Source organism: Poecile atricapillus, chromosome 2 (genome assembly GCF_030490865.1).
Source record: "Poecile atricapillus isolate bPoeAtr1 chromosome 2, bPoeAtr1.hap1, whole genome shotgun sequence".
In the NCBI taxonomy this organism is placed as follows: domain Eukaryota; kingdom Metazoa; phylum Chordata; class Aves; order Passeriformes; family Paridae; genus Poecile; species Poecile atricapillus.
Genome location: NC_081250.1, coordinates 137587121 through 137602871, shown reverse-complemented (window position 1 = coordinate 137602871; position 15751 = coordinate 137587121). Strand labels below are relative to the sequence as shown.

At 36.6% G+C, this 15751-nt stretch overlaps 1 protein-coding gene across 3 annotated transcripts in view; it reads left to right on the top strand.

The window, feature by feature from the left end:
* CSMD3 (CUB and Sushi multiple domains 3) overlaps positions 1 to 15751 on the top strand; it is a 573013-nt gene that overhangs the window by 468043 nt on the left and 89219 nt on the right. For all 3 annotated transcript variants that reach the window (XM_058831785.1, XM_058831783.1, XM_058831782.1), the window contains 5 exons: positions 2615 to 2733; positions 4728 to 4797; positions 6996 to 7112; positions 13430 to 13639; positions 15090 to 15278. In XM_058831785.1, the coding sequence (XP_058687768.1) occupies positions 2615 to 2733; positions 4728 to 4797; positions 6996 to 7112; positions 13430 to 13639; positions 15090 to 15278 (705 nt within the window). The remainder of the gene's footprint in view (positions 1 to 2614; positions 2734 to 4727; positions 4798 to 6995; positions 7113 to 13429; positions 13640 to 15089; positions 15279 to 15751) is intronic.

The following is a 15751-nucleotide window of genomic DNA, read 5'->3' as shown; positions in this document are numbered from 1 at the left end:
TGAGGTTACACATTTCAACTGAAGGTTCAGTAACTGGAAATTGAAACCTGATAATTCTTTGTTTAACTGCTCTAAACAGATTATAAGCAATCATGTGTGTAAGCCAAGCACACTTCTATTTTGCATTTGTACTTTGTACATTAACTGGATCATACTCTAGGTATCTGAAATATAAAAAGTGGATCTATGTCCATCAGTCATTTCAAAACAGGTTCTTTGCTCTTCTCTAGTTTGAGAACAGAAAATAGAATTTGAAAGCAAAAAATTTTCATTAGCTTTCATCTTTCATAATGTAAAAAACTGCACTATTTTTTAAGTCTTCAAATGGTAGTTTTTACTTAGTGAGAATCTTACATGAAGTTATCAGTTACTTTAGTGAATTTTAAAACATGCAGATTTTGATAATCTTCTGAGGTTGTAGGTGGCCATAATTGAATCACACAATGTTTCTCTATTATCCTGTTGTATAATAGTCCTGACTTCACGATTGGGGTGTAATTCTTACACCAGGCAAAGACCGAAATTCAGTTGATACTTTCTTACATTTCTGGACCTTCCTGGGTAAATACAAGGAAAAAAAAAATCTTTCTCTGTCCCGGTTTTAAACCGGTAACTAAAAAATTACTTATTTCTTGCTGTGAGATATGGATTAGAACAAGAGCAAAACAGGCTTAAAAGAAAAAAAGGCAGAAAGTTTATTAACACCAGAATAAACTTCCAGAAAACTCTTTTTATCCCCTACTACCCACCATTCCCTTGTTCACATGACAACAGAGACAAAAACTTTGGAACTTTGGTGTTTAAAACAGTCCCAATTCTTGCTAGAATCTTTTCATCAGTCTTTGTAGAGAAACAGAAGTCTCTTTCTGCTAATCTATGGAGTTTCTCACAAGGAAACTATTTCTGTTATAGTTTTCTATTGCCCTGATGTCAGCTGCCCTGAAATCTGTCATCAGAGTTCACTCCTCCCATTTCACCTCACTCTGAGGTGTGTATGGGCCATGAGTCTAGGGATGTCATTTTAAGGATGAGTTATTCAAAGGCAAAAGTTCTCTTCATCTGTCTCTGTGAGCTCTACTAGAAAACAGTTTTCTCATTGCCTCTCAAGGCTTCAAATCTTCCAGCACTTCATTGTATCACAGTTATTCTACTTTTTACTCAAAATCTACACTTTGAACACTCCATTCCTCCCTACATACTCTATCATGAATTAAAGGAGTTTTTTCAGGACTTTATTGTCCATCTCCATAGCTTTAACAGAAAGATATTTCAGCTTATAAAAGCATCTCCTTATTCTCTACCTTTTCTGAAGCCACTTGTCTTTCCTGTCACTGGTAGTTTATAAAGCCTCTTTTCATGTTGATTACTCTCTTTTTCTTTCTCTGGATAAAAAAAATTAATCTGCAAGTCTCATCTGGGTAATGAAAGGGTTAAAATCTTGCCCAGGCTTTGTAGATGGTTCTGTGATCTCTGCCTGAGCAGGAGCTGGAGTTGTCTGTGATAAAAGGTTCTTCATGGCTGCTCTGGAGAGTGTAGTCACTGCCTCAGCCCGCCGCAGGTTCAGAGCCCCTTTCTTTCTTCACTTGGCAGTCTCTGGTGAATTCAGTCACAGCAAAACCTGCAGCCGAGCCAGGGACCGGCCTGGCCCGGCCAGAGCCCGGGGCGAGCCCCGCAGGCCCCATCTCCCGGCCGGGAGCCGCATGGCCTGGGCAGGGAACAGGAGGCCAGCTGGAGCTCTGCTACCTTTCACAGCCAGAAAACAAAGAGAAGAAGAGTGCTCTGACTTTATATTTTAAGGTAGGGTTCACAAGTTGATCCCACTTTTCAGTGGTCAAAACTGCTGTCAATTCCCAGTAATGACCAATAACTGGTCAGGAGAAAAGATTCCCATCAGTCACCAGCAACTTCAACTTCCTTAGCTCCCAAAACTACCTTAAAGGTAAAGTCACCCCGTGACATTCTCTTTTTATGACCATGAAAAAAACTATGTGGTCTCTTGGCAAACTAGCTTCTATTACAATTAGAAATTCAAAATGTTAGTGTTATACTTCTACAGATCCTGCTTTAAACATTGCAGATTGGACATATCTGATGCAAATATTTATTCTGTGTGTGTATGTGTGTGTAAATGAATTAAGAAGTTGAGTCAAACCTGTGGAGGATGGAATGCTGAAGAGAACTTTTACTTTGCACTGTTTTTCCTGTGTTTTGCAGTTGGTGTGGTGTTGTCCAGCCTCCCCTGGCACACGTGCTGGTAAAGGATAGTGGAGGTGCTTCCAATCTGAATTATGAAGGCTGTAATTAGGAGTGAAACTGGAGGTAGAAATAAATGAGTCTGTGCCAGGAGATAGTGGAGTTCTAGAACAGAGAGTGCAGGTTGGGAATTGTTTGCTGGCACACTGATCCTTTTCCTTTACTCATGAAAGAAAATGTTTTCTCCTTATACACAGTTGTTCCAAAATAATATGCTACTTGTCCACAGACAACTGCTGATTCCCAAGAGCACCCTAAAGCTTATCAACATAGTGCACCTATACACTGTACACAGTCCTATACAAATCTAAAAACCAATTTTATGCTCATTAGAATAACTAAACTTCTCTCTTTTTCTCAGCTATAGGTTTGGACTCTTGTCCTGAACCGCAGACCCCAAGTAATGGGATCAAAATTGGAGACAGATACATGGTTGGAGATGTGGTGTCTTTCCAGTGTGACCAGGGTTATTCTCTTCAGGTAAGCCAAGATTCCTATTTCAAATGGTGACTTTCAGTTCTTTAACATGGTTATGTTTGGGTCTGTTAGTGCAAAATGGATGCTGAATTCTTCAGGAATTGTGTACACATGATAAGTTTACAGGACTGTTTGCTTTTCTACCAGATAGTAAGTTAGAAACTATCCAAATATTCCATCAGAAGCGTATGGCTTGGTGGTGCTTCTGCATTAGTGATTATAGGTCGTTATCTATTATTGATTGCATCTTTGACAATTATAGCTGAATGATGAACTGTTAGCAAAATCAAGTTAAAATCACTTGAACAATTAACAGTAGTTCTCTATGCACAGGAAGATAAAGAAAGTAAGTAAAGAGGGGGACTAAGAATAAACAAAGGGAAAGAAATAACTGCTTTTCTTAGTAAATCAGATTGTGTCAGTTGTTTTCTTTCAGCAATTTTTGGGGTTTTTTTCTGCAAAATGTTTATCAAATAGGGGTGTATTTTTTCCAAGTAAATTTGCAATGTCCTTGTGCTAGCAAAAGGTATATCCAGGGGAGATTCAGTGACTGTAAATCACCAGTAGGAACCTGTCTACCTATAGGAAAGTGGAAAATATTTTCAAAAACTTGTACAGTTATGCCATAGAATCAGATCCAAAGCAGTAAGTTTTTACTTGAGACTCCTCAAAAAGAGTCTGCAGATTCTACAGTCTTATATTTATCTAGCTCTTTGGGAGCCATGAGGACAGAAAATGGTCATATTGTCCAAGTACTGCAAAAAGAAAAGTCTTAAAGGGAGAAAATAATTTATATATAACAACACATGATTAACTGCTAATGGAGTTATGGATACTTTTGGAGCAAAATATGCCAGAATGAGCAAAATGCCACTAATATCAGTCTCACCTATAACATGTATTGATGTCAGACTAACTAAATGAAGTTTTAAAAATGCTAATAGTTTCAAATCTTTATTTTACATAATTCTGTGAAAACCTAGATACTGGGTTTATATGTGCTGCATCAAAAATAGAAATTGAATTATATTCTTAGACAAAAAGAAAAAAAAGCCTAGTTTATGTATAGTGACAGAAACAAAATCTTGTCTGCTTCCACATTTCAACTGCTATTTGGATTTGGGACCTGTATCAATTTCCCCTTCAAGATAGAATTCCTAGTCATGCCTGCAGATTTCTAACATTTCAAGAATAGATGAAATACATATTCTGTGATTGCAGCTCTGAGAATGACAATTGAAGTTTACTTCTCATATTGCCTGGTTTTAACTGGCCGCTCTTGGAAACAGCCTGAGAAATATTTTTTTGCTCCTTTGCTTTAATTCCCACCTTAAATACAAGTGTGTGTGTGAACAGATAAGGCACAGTAAATGGCTGAAATAAAAAAAAAATATAGAATATAAAGAATTTAAGGAGCATAGGCTGTGCAAACACATGTAAAAGTTTCTTCCCTCTATACGGTTTCTCTGACTTATACAGTCTGACTAGATGGCTTTGGGAGATATCCCAAGTACAGTTTTCTCTTAAGATTTTCCATTTTTGTTTGCTTTCTCTGGAAGACTATTAGAATTATGTGAGGCCAATGAATAACACAGAGGGTGTGTTTATGATGAGTTTAAGATGTAAAGTCAGTACTTACATAATTTATATAGTATGAATAGTTTTACCATGTTCAGCAAATGATGCAAACATTTCTTCAGTTAGACCTGTAGTTTCCAGACCCCTGGTTTATACCGAAATATGCATAGAATTCAGCTGGATTCTGTTATACTATAAGAAATAATATTAATGGCATGGACACCAGGATGTAGTGAGCTTACATTCACAGTCTTCTCTGCTTTATTAAAGGCATGATACAATTCACAGTGTACAATGTACTTACTATACCTTTTGGTTTTTGTGTATTTTGATGATGTTTTAAATTAAACATTCTTTTTGTTGAAATACTAATGTGCTGTGTATTTTTATATGAATTAGCAAATATTGTGTCATTTTAGGGACATTCACATATCACTTGTATGCCTGGACCAGTAAGAAGATGGAATTATCCCATTCCAATATGTTTAGGTATGTTCAGCATACATCATTTTTCTTAAATATGCCAAAATGAGAAAACCAGAAAACTCAAAAATAAGACACATGTAGTGGAAAGAATTGAGAGAACTGGAGGAACTTAATTAAATATGAAAATGGTCAAATTAAATTAGAGATTTTCAAACCTTCTGACACTTATGTTGGCAAATCTTTTCTGAAATGTCCAAGCAGTAAAAGAAATACAAGTTGTCCCTTTCAAACAAAACTGTTCTATATGATTCTATGTGTTCTAGTCAGATATATCATCAATTCATTATTGTCAGGAAAGACACCTCCAGAGGCCCTTGCAGCACAGCTAGTTTATTTAGGACTCACTTCCCCAGAAGAGTAATGGCAATTGTAGAAGATACTAAAATAGAAATAACATTACATTTTCATCTCTAATGAGTTCAACATAAGCATGTCTACCCAGTTTCAGAAGATACATTACTTTTCAAGTTAAATTATATACATGTCCTTAATATTATTGGAAAAATACTGAAAATCTGTCAGAAGCCAAAATGAAGCCTCTGAAGTGCATTTAAATATACTCTTTTTATATGATGAATAAATGTGAGGAATGTAAAACTCCTTCTAGTTGTAATCTCTTTAACTGCATAGAAAGACCTTTTTGTTTGGGTTCTCTAACACAAAAAGTTATCAGGATTTGTAATCTTGAATGTATGGAAAGCAGGATGCTGCAGATCTTATTAAAGATTATTTTGCTTTGCTTTTCTTCTAGACAGTTATATATATATCCTCTTGAGCTGCCTCACATAATCCTGTTCTTAATCCTGTGGGGTGTTAAAAACCTCCTGTGAAGTAGTTAGCTCCCTCAGCTTAGAATTTATAAATATTCAACAATGTTGAGGTATTTGTAAGATTTTTTTCAGGAGTTAGTCTTCAGTTTTTGTCATTATGCATTAATATATGGTTAGGAAGTCTGATAATTGCACTGCTCTTACGAAGTTCTGAAGATAAAGATGCTGTGTTGAAGTTTTAGAGGTTTTTTTTTCTTATTTTTTTCCCTTTTTTTGCAAGTAATGATTTTTACTTGTGTTTCAAATGGTGTAGCAAATTTTGCTTGGACAAAACAGTTAAACAAAATTCTATTTATCATAATTACCATCTTTAAATGTAATATGGACGTCTAAGTAATTTTATTTACTGATGTCATGCCTGAAAACAAATAAAATTAAGATATTAATTCAGCTTAATTTCTGGAAGTATATATATGTGTACTTTTCTAAGTTTGTTTATTTTATATCCTTTTTAGAACAACAGGATACAAATGCAGTTTTTAAAAGTCTTTAAAAGTCTTGAAACACTTTTAATGCAGTCTTTTTATAATTCATTATCTTATATTATTCACATGCTTCTTCACAAACATGAACAGTTGTTTCAGTGCTGCTGTAAACTGATGTGTGCTGCTTGCCTGCAGGGACATTAGGGCAATGATGCTGGAGGAAGCACAAGTCTTATGGGGAGCAGCTGAGGGAGCTGGGGGTGTTTAGCCTGGAGAAAAGGAAGTTCAGGAAGACCTTAGCACTCTACAACTACCTGAAAGAAGGCTGTAGCCACATGGGGGTTGGTCTCTTCTCTCAGGCAGACAGTGACAGGATGAGAGGACAGAATCTTAAAATGTACCTGGGGAGGTTCAGGTTGGACATGGAGAAGAATCTCTTTATGGAAAGGGTGGTCAGGAATTTCAGATCATTTTTTCACAGAATGGGCTGCCTGGGAATATGGTGGTCACCATCCCTGTGGGTGTTCAGGAGGTGGCTGGATGTGGAATTTAATACCGTAGTCTAGTTGGCAAGGTGATGATCGATCAGATGTTGGGCTTAATGATATTGGAGGTCTTTTCCAACCTAAATGATTCTGCAATCCTGTAACCCGTTCTATTTTGGGTGCATGTGTCCCCCAAGTTAAAATCTACTCAATTCAGAGTTGATGCAAATTTGCAAAGTACCCATTTTTAAGTTATTTTCTTGTGGATATTTAGTGGTAAAGGTATGTATACATAATGTATGTAGTGCATACGTAATACATATGTTTGTGTATTTATTTATATTTAAACCTAGCTATTACTGTATTATTAATGCTCTAAGGATCTTGAATGTTATAGATTAATTTTTAGCTCATTTAACTCCTCTGAAAAATATTTTTGGTTGTTGTTTTTTTCTTTTTAGCACAATGTGGTGGTGGCATGTCAGACTTCAGTGGAGTGATTCTCAGTCCAGGGTTTCCTGGCAACTATCCTAGCAGTTTGGATTGCACATGGACAATAAAACTGCCTATTGGGTTTGGTATGTGCTCTTTTATGGATTTAAACTTGCTTTTATATGGGTCCAAAACACTGAACATAGATTTTAAAATATTGTTAATCTTTATCCTAGCTAAAAAACAAAAGTAATTATCATTCATTTGAAGAAGTTAACAAAATCTTAAAAGAATGATTTAAAATAGAAAAGCAACAAGGTTCTTGGTTTTTCATTTAATATATGCCAGAATTTTCTGATAAAGATAGAATTGTTTAATTAGGATTCAGCACAATTTTCTAACTTTACAGGATTGATTTCTCTTTTTGTGAAGTCATAAACCAAACAAAAAAAAAATAGCTGTCGTGAATATTTTACACAAAGTCAATTTAGAAGTTAAAGCTACATTTTAATTTATTATTTTATCATTAAGCTTTTCTGTATATCCTAGGTGAAACTCACTGAGCATAGAAATATTCTTTTTAAGGAAATGTAGAGGCCTCCCACTTAAAGGTGTCAAACATCCCACTCAAAATAGAATTGTCAGGAGCACTGGATCAAACACATGACTGATGGAACCATCTTGTTGGGACTGCTACTCACCTAATCAATCCCCAGCCTATAAGAGATAAGGATGTTGTACTCCAGATGTAGAATTTTGTACTTCTCCTTGTGCAAACCTTTAAGAAGCATTTATTTACTCAGTCCTTAAGTTTTCTAGTGTTCTTTAGACAAAAACTGTGCCATTTAGTATATCATCCACAAGCCCTAGTTTAGTATCCTCCACACATTTATTAAGGATACATTCTCATTTTCCAAGTCTCTTCTGAAGACATAAACCGATGTAAGCTTCCATAGCAACCCACAGAATATTGTGCTTGTTACTGGCTGCCAACCATTGAGTGGCTGATTATCACCCTTGGAGCTTCAAAGTTATGTTAATTTTTAACAGACTTGCTTTCTATTCATGAAGCTCATGTATGTTCAGCTTTCAAATGAGAATGTTATAGACTGAGTCAAAAGCCATAGAAGAATGAAAGTATATTATATATACTTTTCCCCCTCTGTCAGTTTAATAATAGGAGGATATAATGGTTGATTAACTGTTATTTTCTGTTAGGAAATCCATGTTGACTGCTCCTAACTGTCTTTTTTTCTTCTATATGTTTGGAAATTGCCTCCAAATAAACAAGTTCCATAATTTTTCCAGGGACTGCAGTGAACCTGTAGTTGCCATTTCCCAGGTCCTTTTTGTTGTCTTAAAGGTGAATATATATTCAGACTTTTTTAAGTCACTAGAACTTCTCTTATTTCACCATGATTTTGTGAAGATATTATCAACATTTTAATTACATTGCCTAGCCTCTTGAGCAACTTTGGGTGGATCCTATGCATATTTTATTGTGAAATCTTTATTCAAAGCTAGCCAGTAGACTTGTCCTATCTAATTTTTTAACATGTGGCACTTTTTAAAGAGCATGTACACTTGTATCTTTCTCTTTATATGCTAGTTGAATGGTGTGCTCATTTTCTTAGATAGGGTCTGTTGTCTTCTATTTTATACTTGCCATCTTCTGTCATATTCTTTGCTTGATGATACAGATTTTCTGGGTCTTCCAGAGTGAGTGTGACATCCCAGATAGCATACTCTTCTCCATATGTTCAGATTCTTTCCCTCCACTATTTAAAATCAGTTCTGTGGTATTTTTGATTAGAAATCCCGTGAGCCTAGTTTTATGATTCAAATGAAAGCCAGTTGTTCTGCATGGGTTGTTTATATTGAAAAATATTAAACACTCCACAACACTGACTTAACGAAATTTATCTGGGGGAGATACATTGTATTAGAATAGGGATTTCTATATAGAACCCAATTTCTTTGTTTGCATTTTGTTCAAAACACACAGGATTACAGTCAATAATTGATTTTTTTTTTTTTGTCTTAGCATTTTTTAGAAATAACATTGACACTTTAATTGTGCCACTACCTGAATTTTTAGCTAGCCTGATGGGACAATTTGTAGTTCTTCATTATGAGTCATAATGGTGTCTATAATCCCAAATAGATTTCTGCTTATTATAAAAAAAAATATATATATGTAAATATAGCAGTAATAGGTGCATTATTTCTGGATCAAATCCACAGGAAAAAAGTATATTCAGAGCTGTAAGGGAACAGGATATTTTGACAGATGATTTCAAAGACATTTGCTAATAAAGAAGAAATAATAAATAATAAAATAAAATAAATATATTAAAAAAATAAATTTAAAAAAAATCTGGAATATTGGTTAAATTTAAAATTTAATAAAATTATATGTCCAACTGCATCCAGAACCTTCTGTCTTTTTATCCCAAATACATTACCATCTGTCTCTTCCCTCACTTTACTACTATCCTGTCTCTCTTCCTGTACGGTTTCCTTACTCTTTTTACTCTGCTTGCATTCTGCCAGGCTTATGTGTCCAATAATTATAATTTAATTCTTCAGACTGCTATTTACACACTACATTATTAACATACTATTTAGTTTGACTTCCATTAGGCAGGAGATTCATCTACTGAAATTTTGGAAGCAGTTTCTTGGATGAGTAAGTTTAACCACCAAAATCAATAGCTTTGTACTAACTGAAGTTTATTCATTGGATTTATGAACTGTTTTCCAGTTCATGTATAGGAAAACTAAATGCTTCATTTTCAAGAAGAAAACTAAAGTTGCACAGATTGAAACAGGCTTGACATTTCTTACCTTTTCTAAATGAGATACGTTTGAAACTAAATTGAATAATAAAATTTCACTGTAAAAAGCAAAATATGACCTTTGAAGAAGTGGTGACTAAAACTGGTTTCAGTGGTGTTGTGACTCTGATCTAGTGGAGGCACTTATGTCCAACAATTCTGTGTAGGAAGTAGAAAAACTCAAAAACACCATCATGGGAACCTTCTATAGACTTTCACTTCTTTAACTCTTTTTAGGAAGACTTTCTCCCAGTTATAAGTTACAGAAGCTTGTCCATTGTATATTAGCTAATGGTGTAATGTTTTTACCAATGACACTGTGTTTATTTGCATATATAAATATATTCACTACTTTTTCAAGCAGAGTGTCCAAACTGCAGGAAGGCATATAAAAAAAATCAGTCTAATAAGCTGAAGTCTCAGATAAATAGAGGCAGGTGGTACTGGCAGAGCAAGGGATGAATACTTTTGAAGACTGATAAGGTTCAGAAACTTGAAGTGAAAGCCAGTGCAATACAGAGAGCAGGATGACTGGCAAAAATGTATTTCTACTTTTGTATCAAAAAAAGCTAGTGAAAGGGACAAAACTGACAGCAAGGTCACATGAGCTGGCAGTTATTAATGACTGCTTAAACTTTGGACAAGTGTATGGTTCACAGGATCAAATGAAAGGCCAAAATATCATGATAGATAAAGAGCAAAGTTTAAATATAACTTGGTTCTTTGTGTAGGAAATATTTGGAAGGCTGACAAAGTCAAAGAATGACACTTATAAGAAAGAGCTTTCTTTTCACTTATAGACTGTCTTCAGATAAAGCAAGACAGAAATTATCAGGGTAACAGCAATTTAATTATGCACCTAACTTGCATATAAAATATTTCACGCTTCAGAAAATCATTCATAACCTTTACATGGTATCCTGGGGGAAAGTTCTAGGAGACAGTGAGAAACATTATTTAGGTATGACAGTTTAGGAGTTACAAAACTATTCATGACTTTCAATAATTTATCTGACAAGATATCTTTTACTCTCAGTTTTCTATGAAATTGTGTTGATTGTCTTTGCCAGAAACACCAGTAGGACTCAATCATTTTTCTAATGAAACTGCTGTTGGTAGATGGTGACAGGGAGCAGAATGGTTCCCTTGCGTGGGCTTGATTTCCTGAATCTGAAAAGGTTTTCAGCCTGCCAGCGGCTGATTTTTTTCCCAAGGGAATGTTTCTTGAGAGATTCTCTCTCTTAAGGACAACTTCTGTAAATAACTTATGGTTCTCAAAACAAATCTGTATTCTGATTGTGTTTCTCTTGTTCCACCAATGGGACTAGAAAGGTGTTGTACCCTTTACCAAACACGTTAAGTCTGTATTGGAACATGTTATAAAAGGTACCAAAAAACAGACAGTAAAGCCCTCCTGATGATCCTCTTCTAGCTGTTGAACTGAACTCATGCATATTTATTTTGTGTCCAATGGCAACACCCTTGTTATCCAGAAGAAGGCAGTCAGAACTGCTGAGTGCTTGGATGCTCATAAATCTATGGGCCCAGATGGGATCCATCCCAGGGTGATGAGAGAGCTGGTAGACGAGCTTGTGAAGCTTTTTTCCACCATTTACCAACAGTCCTGGCCCACTGGTGAGGTTCCAGATGACTGGAAGCTGGCCAGTGTGATGCCTATTCTCAAAAAAGGGTGTAAAGGAGAATCCTGGTAACTATAAACCAGTTAGCCTGACCTCAGTAACTAAATAAGGTAATGGTGAACTTTATACTGAGTGTATAAGCAGCACTTACCGGTTGGCCAGGGTATCAGACCCAGCCAGCATGGGTTTAGGAGGGGCAGGTTGTGTTTGACCAACTTGGTCTCCTTTTATGACCAGGTGACCTGCCTGGTGGATGCAGGAAAGGCTGTGGATGTGTCTATTCGGACTTCAGGAAGGCCTTTGACACTGTCTCCCACAGCATCCTTCAGGAAAAGCTGCAGCCCAGGCTTGGACAGGAGCACTCTGTGCTGGGTTAGGAACTGGCTGGATGGCCAGGCCCAGAGAGTGGTGGTGAACGATGCTGCATCCAGCTGGCAGCCAGTCACCAGTGGTGTCCCTCAAGGGTCAGTGCTGGGGCCAGTCCTGTTCAATATTTGTATTGATGACATGGATGAGGGTATTGGGTCTTTCATTAGTAAATTTGCAGATGACACTAAGCTGGGAGTGTGTGTTGATCTGTTGGAAGGTAGGAGGGCTCTGCAGAGAGAGATCTGGAATGGTTGGATGGGTGGGCAGAGTTCAATAAGGTGAAGTTTAATAAATCCAAGTGCAGAGTCCTGCACTTTGGCCACAACAACCCCTTCCAATGTTACAGGCTGGGGATGGTGTGGCTGGACAGTGCCCAGGCAGAAAGGGACCTGGGGGTGCTTGTGACAGCAGCTGAACATGAGCCAGCAGTGTGTCCTGGTGGCCCAGAAGGCCAATGGCATCCTGGCCTGGATCAGGGGTAGTGTGGCCAGCAGGAGCAGGGAGGTCATTCTTTCCCTGCATTCAGCACTGGTGAGGCCACACTGGGAGTTCTGTGTCCAGTTCTGGGCCCTCAGTTTGGGAAGGACATTGAGACGCTGGAGCACGTCCTGAGGAGGCAACGAGGCTGGTGAGGGGCTTGGGACACAAACCCTGTGAGGAACGACTGAGGGAGCTGGGGTTGTTTAGCCTGGAAAAAAGGAGACTCAGAGGTGACCTTATCACTCTCTACAACTCCTGAAAGGTGTCTGTAGTCAGGTGGGGTTGGCCTCTTTCTACAGGCAACAACTGACAGAACAAGAGGAGTCTTAAGCTGCACCAAGGGAAATATAGGTTGGATATTAGGAAATTTTTTAAATGGAAAGAGTGATAAAGTACTGGAATGGTCTGCCTGGGGAGGTGGTGGAGTCACCATCCCTGGATGTGTTTAAAAAAGATTGCCATGGTTTATTTGAGGTGTTAGGGCATAGGTTGAGCTCAGTGATCTTGAAGGTCTCTTCCAACCTAGTGATTCTGTGATTCTGTTCTACTGCATTATCATGCCATAGTTGCAAAATATCCAGACAAAATACAAATTTTTCTTTGTTGTAACTTGCATAGAAGTATGTTATAGACAGGAAAATATTTATGAGCTCTATAACTATTCAGTGCATAGACTTTTCTTCTCATGGACATAATTTTGTAATACATCACCTGGTTAGGAGAGATAACTTCCTAATGGATAGTAAGCTGCCTTCCTATTCCTTACTGAACCAAATAATCAGAAATTTCTGTCACCAAAACTATACACCACAGTGTGTTGGGGAGCACTCACATGTATTTCTCATGTACTCTGCTTTCAAAAGTCCTTGGTGTACGAGCAGAAGCTCTGCCTGCCTGATACCATGAACTGGACCCGAAGCCTTTCTGCTCACCATTTAGTCCAATTTAAAGTTTTCTGGCAGGGGATAGATATGCAGCTCCACACACATCAGGACTGGAAAATATACAGACATTTGCAAGTAGCACATGGATTTCCACCTGGTTATTTTCTGCCTTTATCACTGTAAGATGTACACACTTTATTATGCCTCCTGGTTTTGGTACTGGTGGTGTTTATTAACTGACAATGTTTTTCAGGTGTCCATTTGCAATTTTTGAATTTCTCAACGGAGACCATACACGATTATTTAGAAGTTAGGAGTGGATCTACAGAAACTAGCACTGTTATTGGGAGACTAAGTGGCCCTCAGCTACCAGCCTCTCTGTTCAGCACCACCCATGAAACCAGCTTATACTTTCACAGTGATTACTCACAGAACAAACAAGGATTTCATATTGTATATCAAGGTGAGATCTGGACATTCTTATGAGAGAACAAGGTGGCTGTTAAAGATTTTATAGGGTTTTGGGGATTCCTAAAAATAAAGAAGAAAGATTTTATGTGTTTCAGTTCCAAGCTTTAAACATTGAGATAAAACAGAAGAATTAAGAAAGCTAAGATGAAAAAAAACAAATTAATTGCATATTTTCTTTAAAGTCAGGTCAAATGTCAGCAAACAGGTAATTGCCAGTATCTGAACCTGATTGACATATAAATTTGCATTGCATGTCTTTACAAAAGAAACATCTCTATTCAATGATTGGAAGCATACTGGAATTTTAATTTTGAGTAATGGGTTCTGGATGGTATAGATCTAAATACTGTTTTGTATTACTGGATTGATGTAGGTTTGTGCAAATTAATGCCAACCCAAAATTCCCCAAATCCATTTTATTTCCTAGTTCACCATTTCCCTGAAGGTTCTTGTTCTTTTGTACCCAAGTAGGTCATGCTGAGCTGGTGAAGATCACGAGATCATAGTTCTATTTATAGAATTGCATTTTCATTTAAAAGGGATTAGATCACCACTGTTCATGAAAAAAGGTCAAATTTATATTTTAAAGTAGACCTGTTTTCATTATATGAATAACACCTAAGAGTGATTTAAAGAGTTTTTACTTTAGAGCAGTCTTCTATTACTCTTTTAATAGTAACAAGTCCAAATTGATTTGAACTCTGTGTAACGTTCTGGAAGTGAGCCATTGTAAAAAGAATTAGCTTTTAAAGAAAAAATCAATTTGTTGCCTAAACTGCTAAGGACAGTAAAAATGTAGGACCATATACTGTTAATAGTAACAGTAATAATTTTGGAGATGCTGCCATTTGTCAAAACACTGGAAAGTTCTTTTCTGTGTTTTAACCACATCAGACAGAACTGATTCTTTCAAACATATACAACATGATATTCTTATACTACAGCTTATTTGTTCTCACATTGGTAATAAGGAGACAGTGCTTCAAATCTTCTTGGAAAAAAATCACCAAGATATGTGAGAAAAGCTTGTTTTCAAATTTTACTTGTTCAGTATAAAGTCTTTGATATTCCAGTTCATTATAGAGCCTTTTAATTCTGTGAAAAACAAATAGATGTATAGACATGTTTATTTCTCCTTTCCTTTAAACATAAGAATGTAAAACCTGACAACTCCTATTGGATCAGAAAAGCACTTCATCTGTCTTGATATAGTATCTTCAAACAGCAAAAAGAAATGTTACTTAGCAGCACAGAAGTGTAGCTGGTTTCACTGTACTTCTCCAGGATTAAAATCAATGATTTGATCATCACCATCATGGAATTTTGGTTCCCGTGGGTTGTCCTTGACTTTTAATTTTTTTCTAATTGAAAGTTCTTTTTTTTTGAGATAATCACAATTTTTATTTTACTGATTTTTCCACCATTATTATTGTTTTTTTCAGCATATCAGCTACAAAGCTGTCCTGATCCTCGACCATTTCGTAACGGTTTTGTTATTGGAAATGACTTTACTGTGGGACAAACTATTTCATTTGAGTGTTTTCCTGGCTACACATTGATTGGAAATTCAGCTCTGACTTGTCTTCATGGCATCAGCCGCAATTGGAATCATCCTCTCCCCAGATGTGAAGGTATGTCCCAGATGACCTATAAACATTTCATCATTTCAAAGGCTTCCTAAGACATTTAACTGAAGTCATTTCAGCTTTTTTGGTTTATAGAGGCCTGTGTTTTTACAGTGGGGTCTTTGCAAAGGAAGTATTCAATTTTGCAACCCAAGACACACACTAAAATTTTAGCAGAGAAGATGAAATGTTTTGTAATACGAAATCTCTGAAAACTTATCTGAGATAATAAGTTTACTTTTGGAAGGTTAGTCTGGAATGTGGAGATACATGCTGCTTGTAATCTAGGTGAGGCAATTGTCACCCTGAGAATCAGACCTTTTGATATTTTTTTCAGAATTTCTAGCCACTTCCCCAGGAAAGTAACAATAAACAGGTGTTTGTACACTCTATTAAAGATACACGTTTTGATGGACATCTCTCACAGCCAGTGTGGTCAGGAAGGTGGTAACCTGACTGTCCAATCCCTGGAGGTTGTT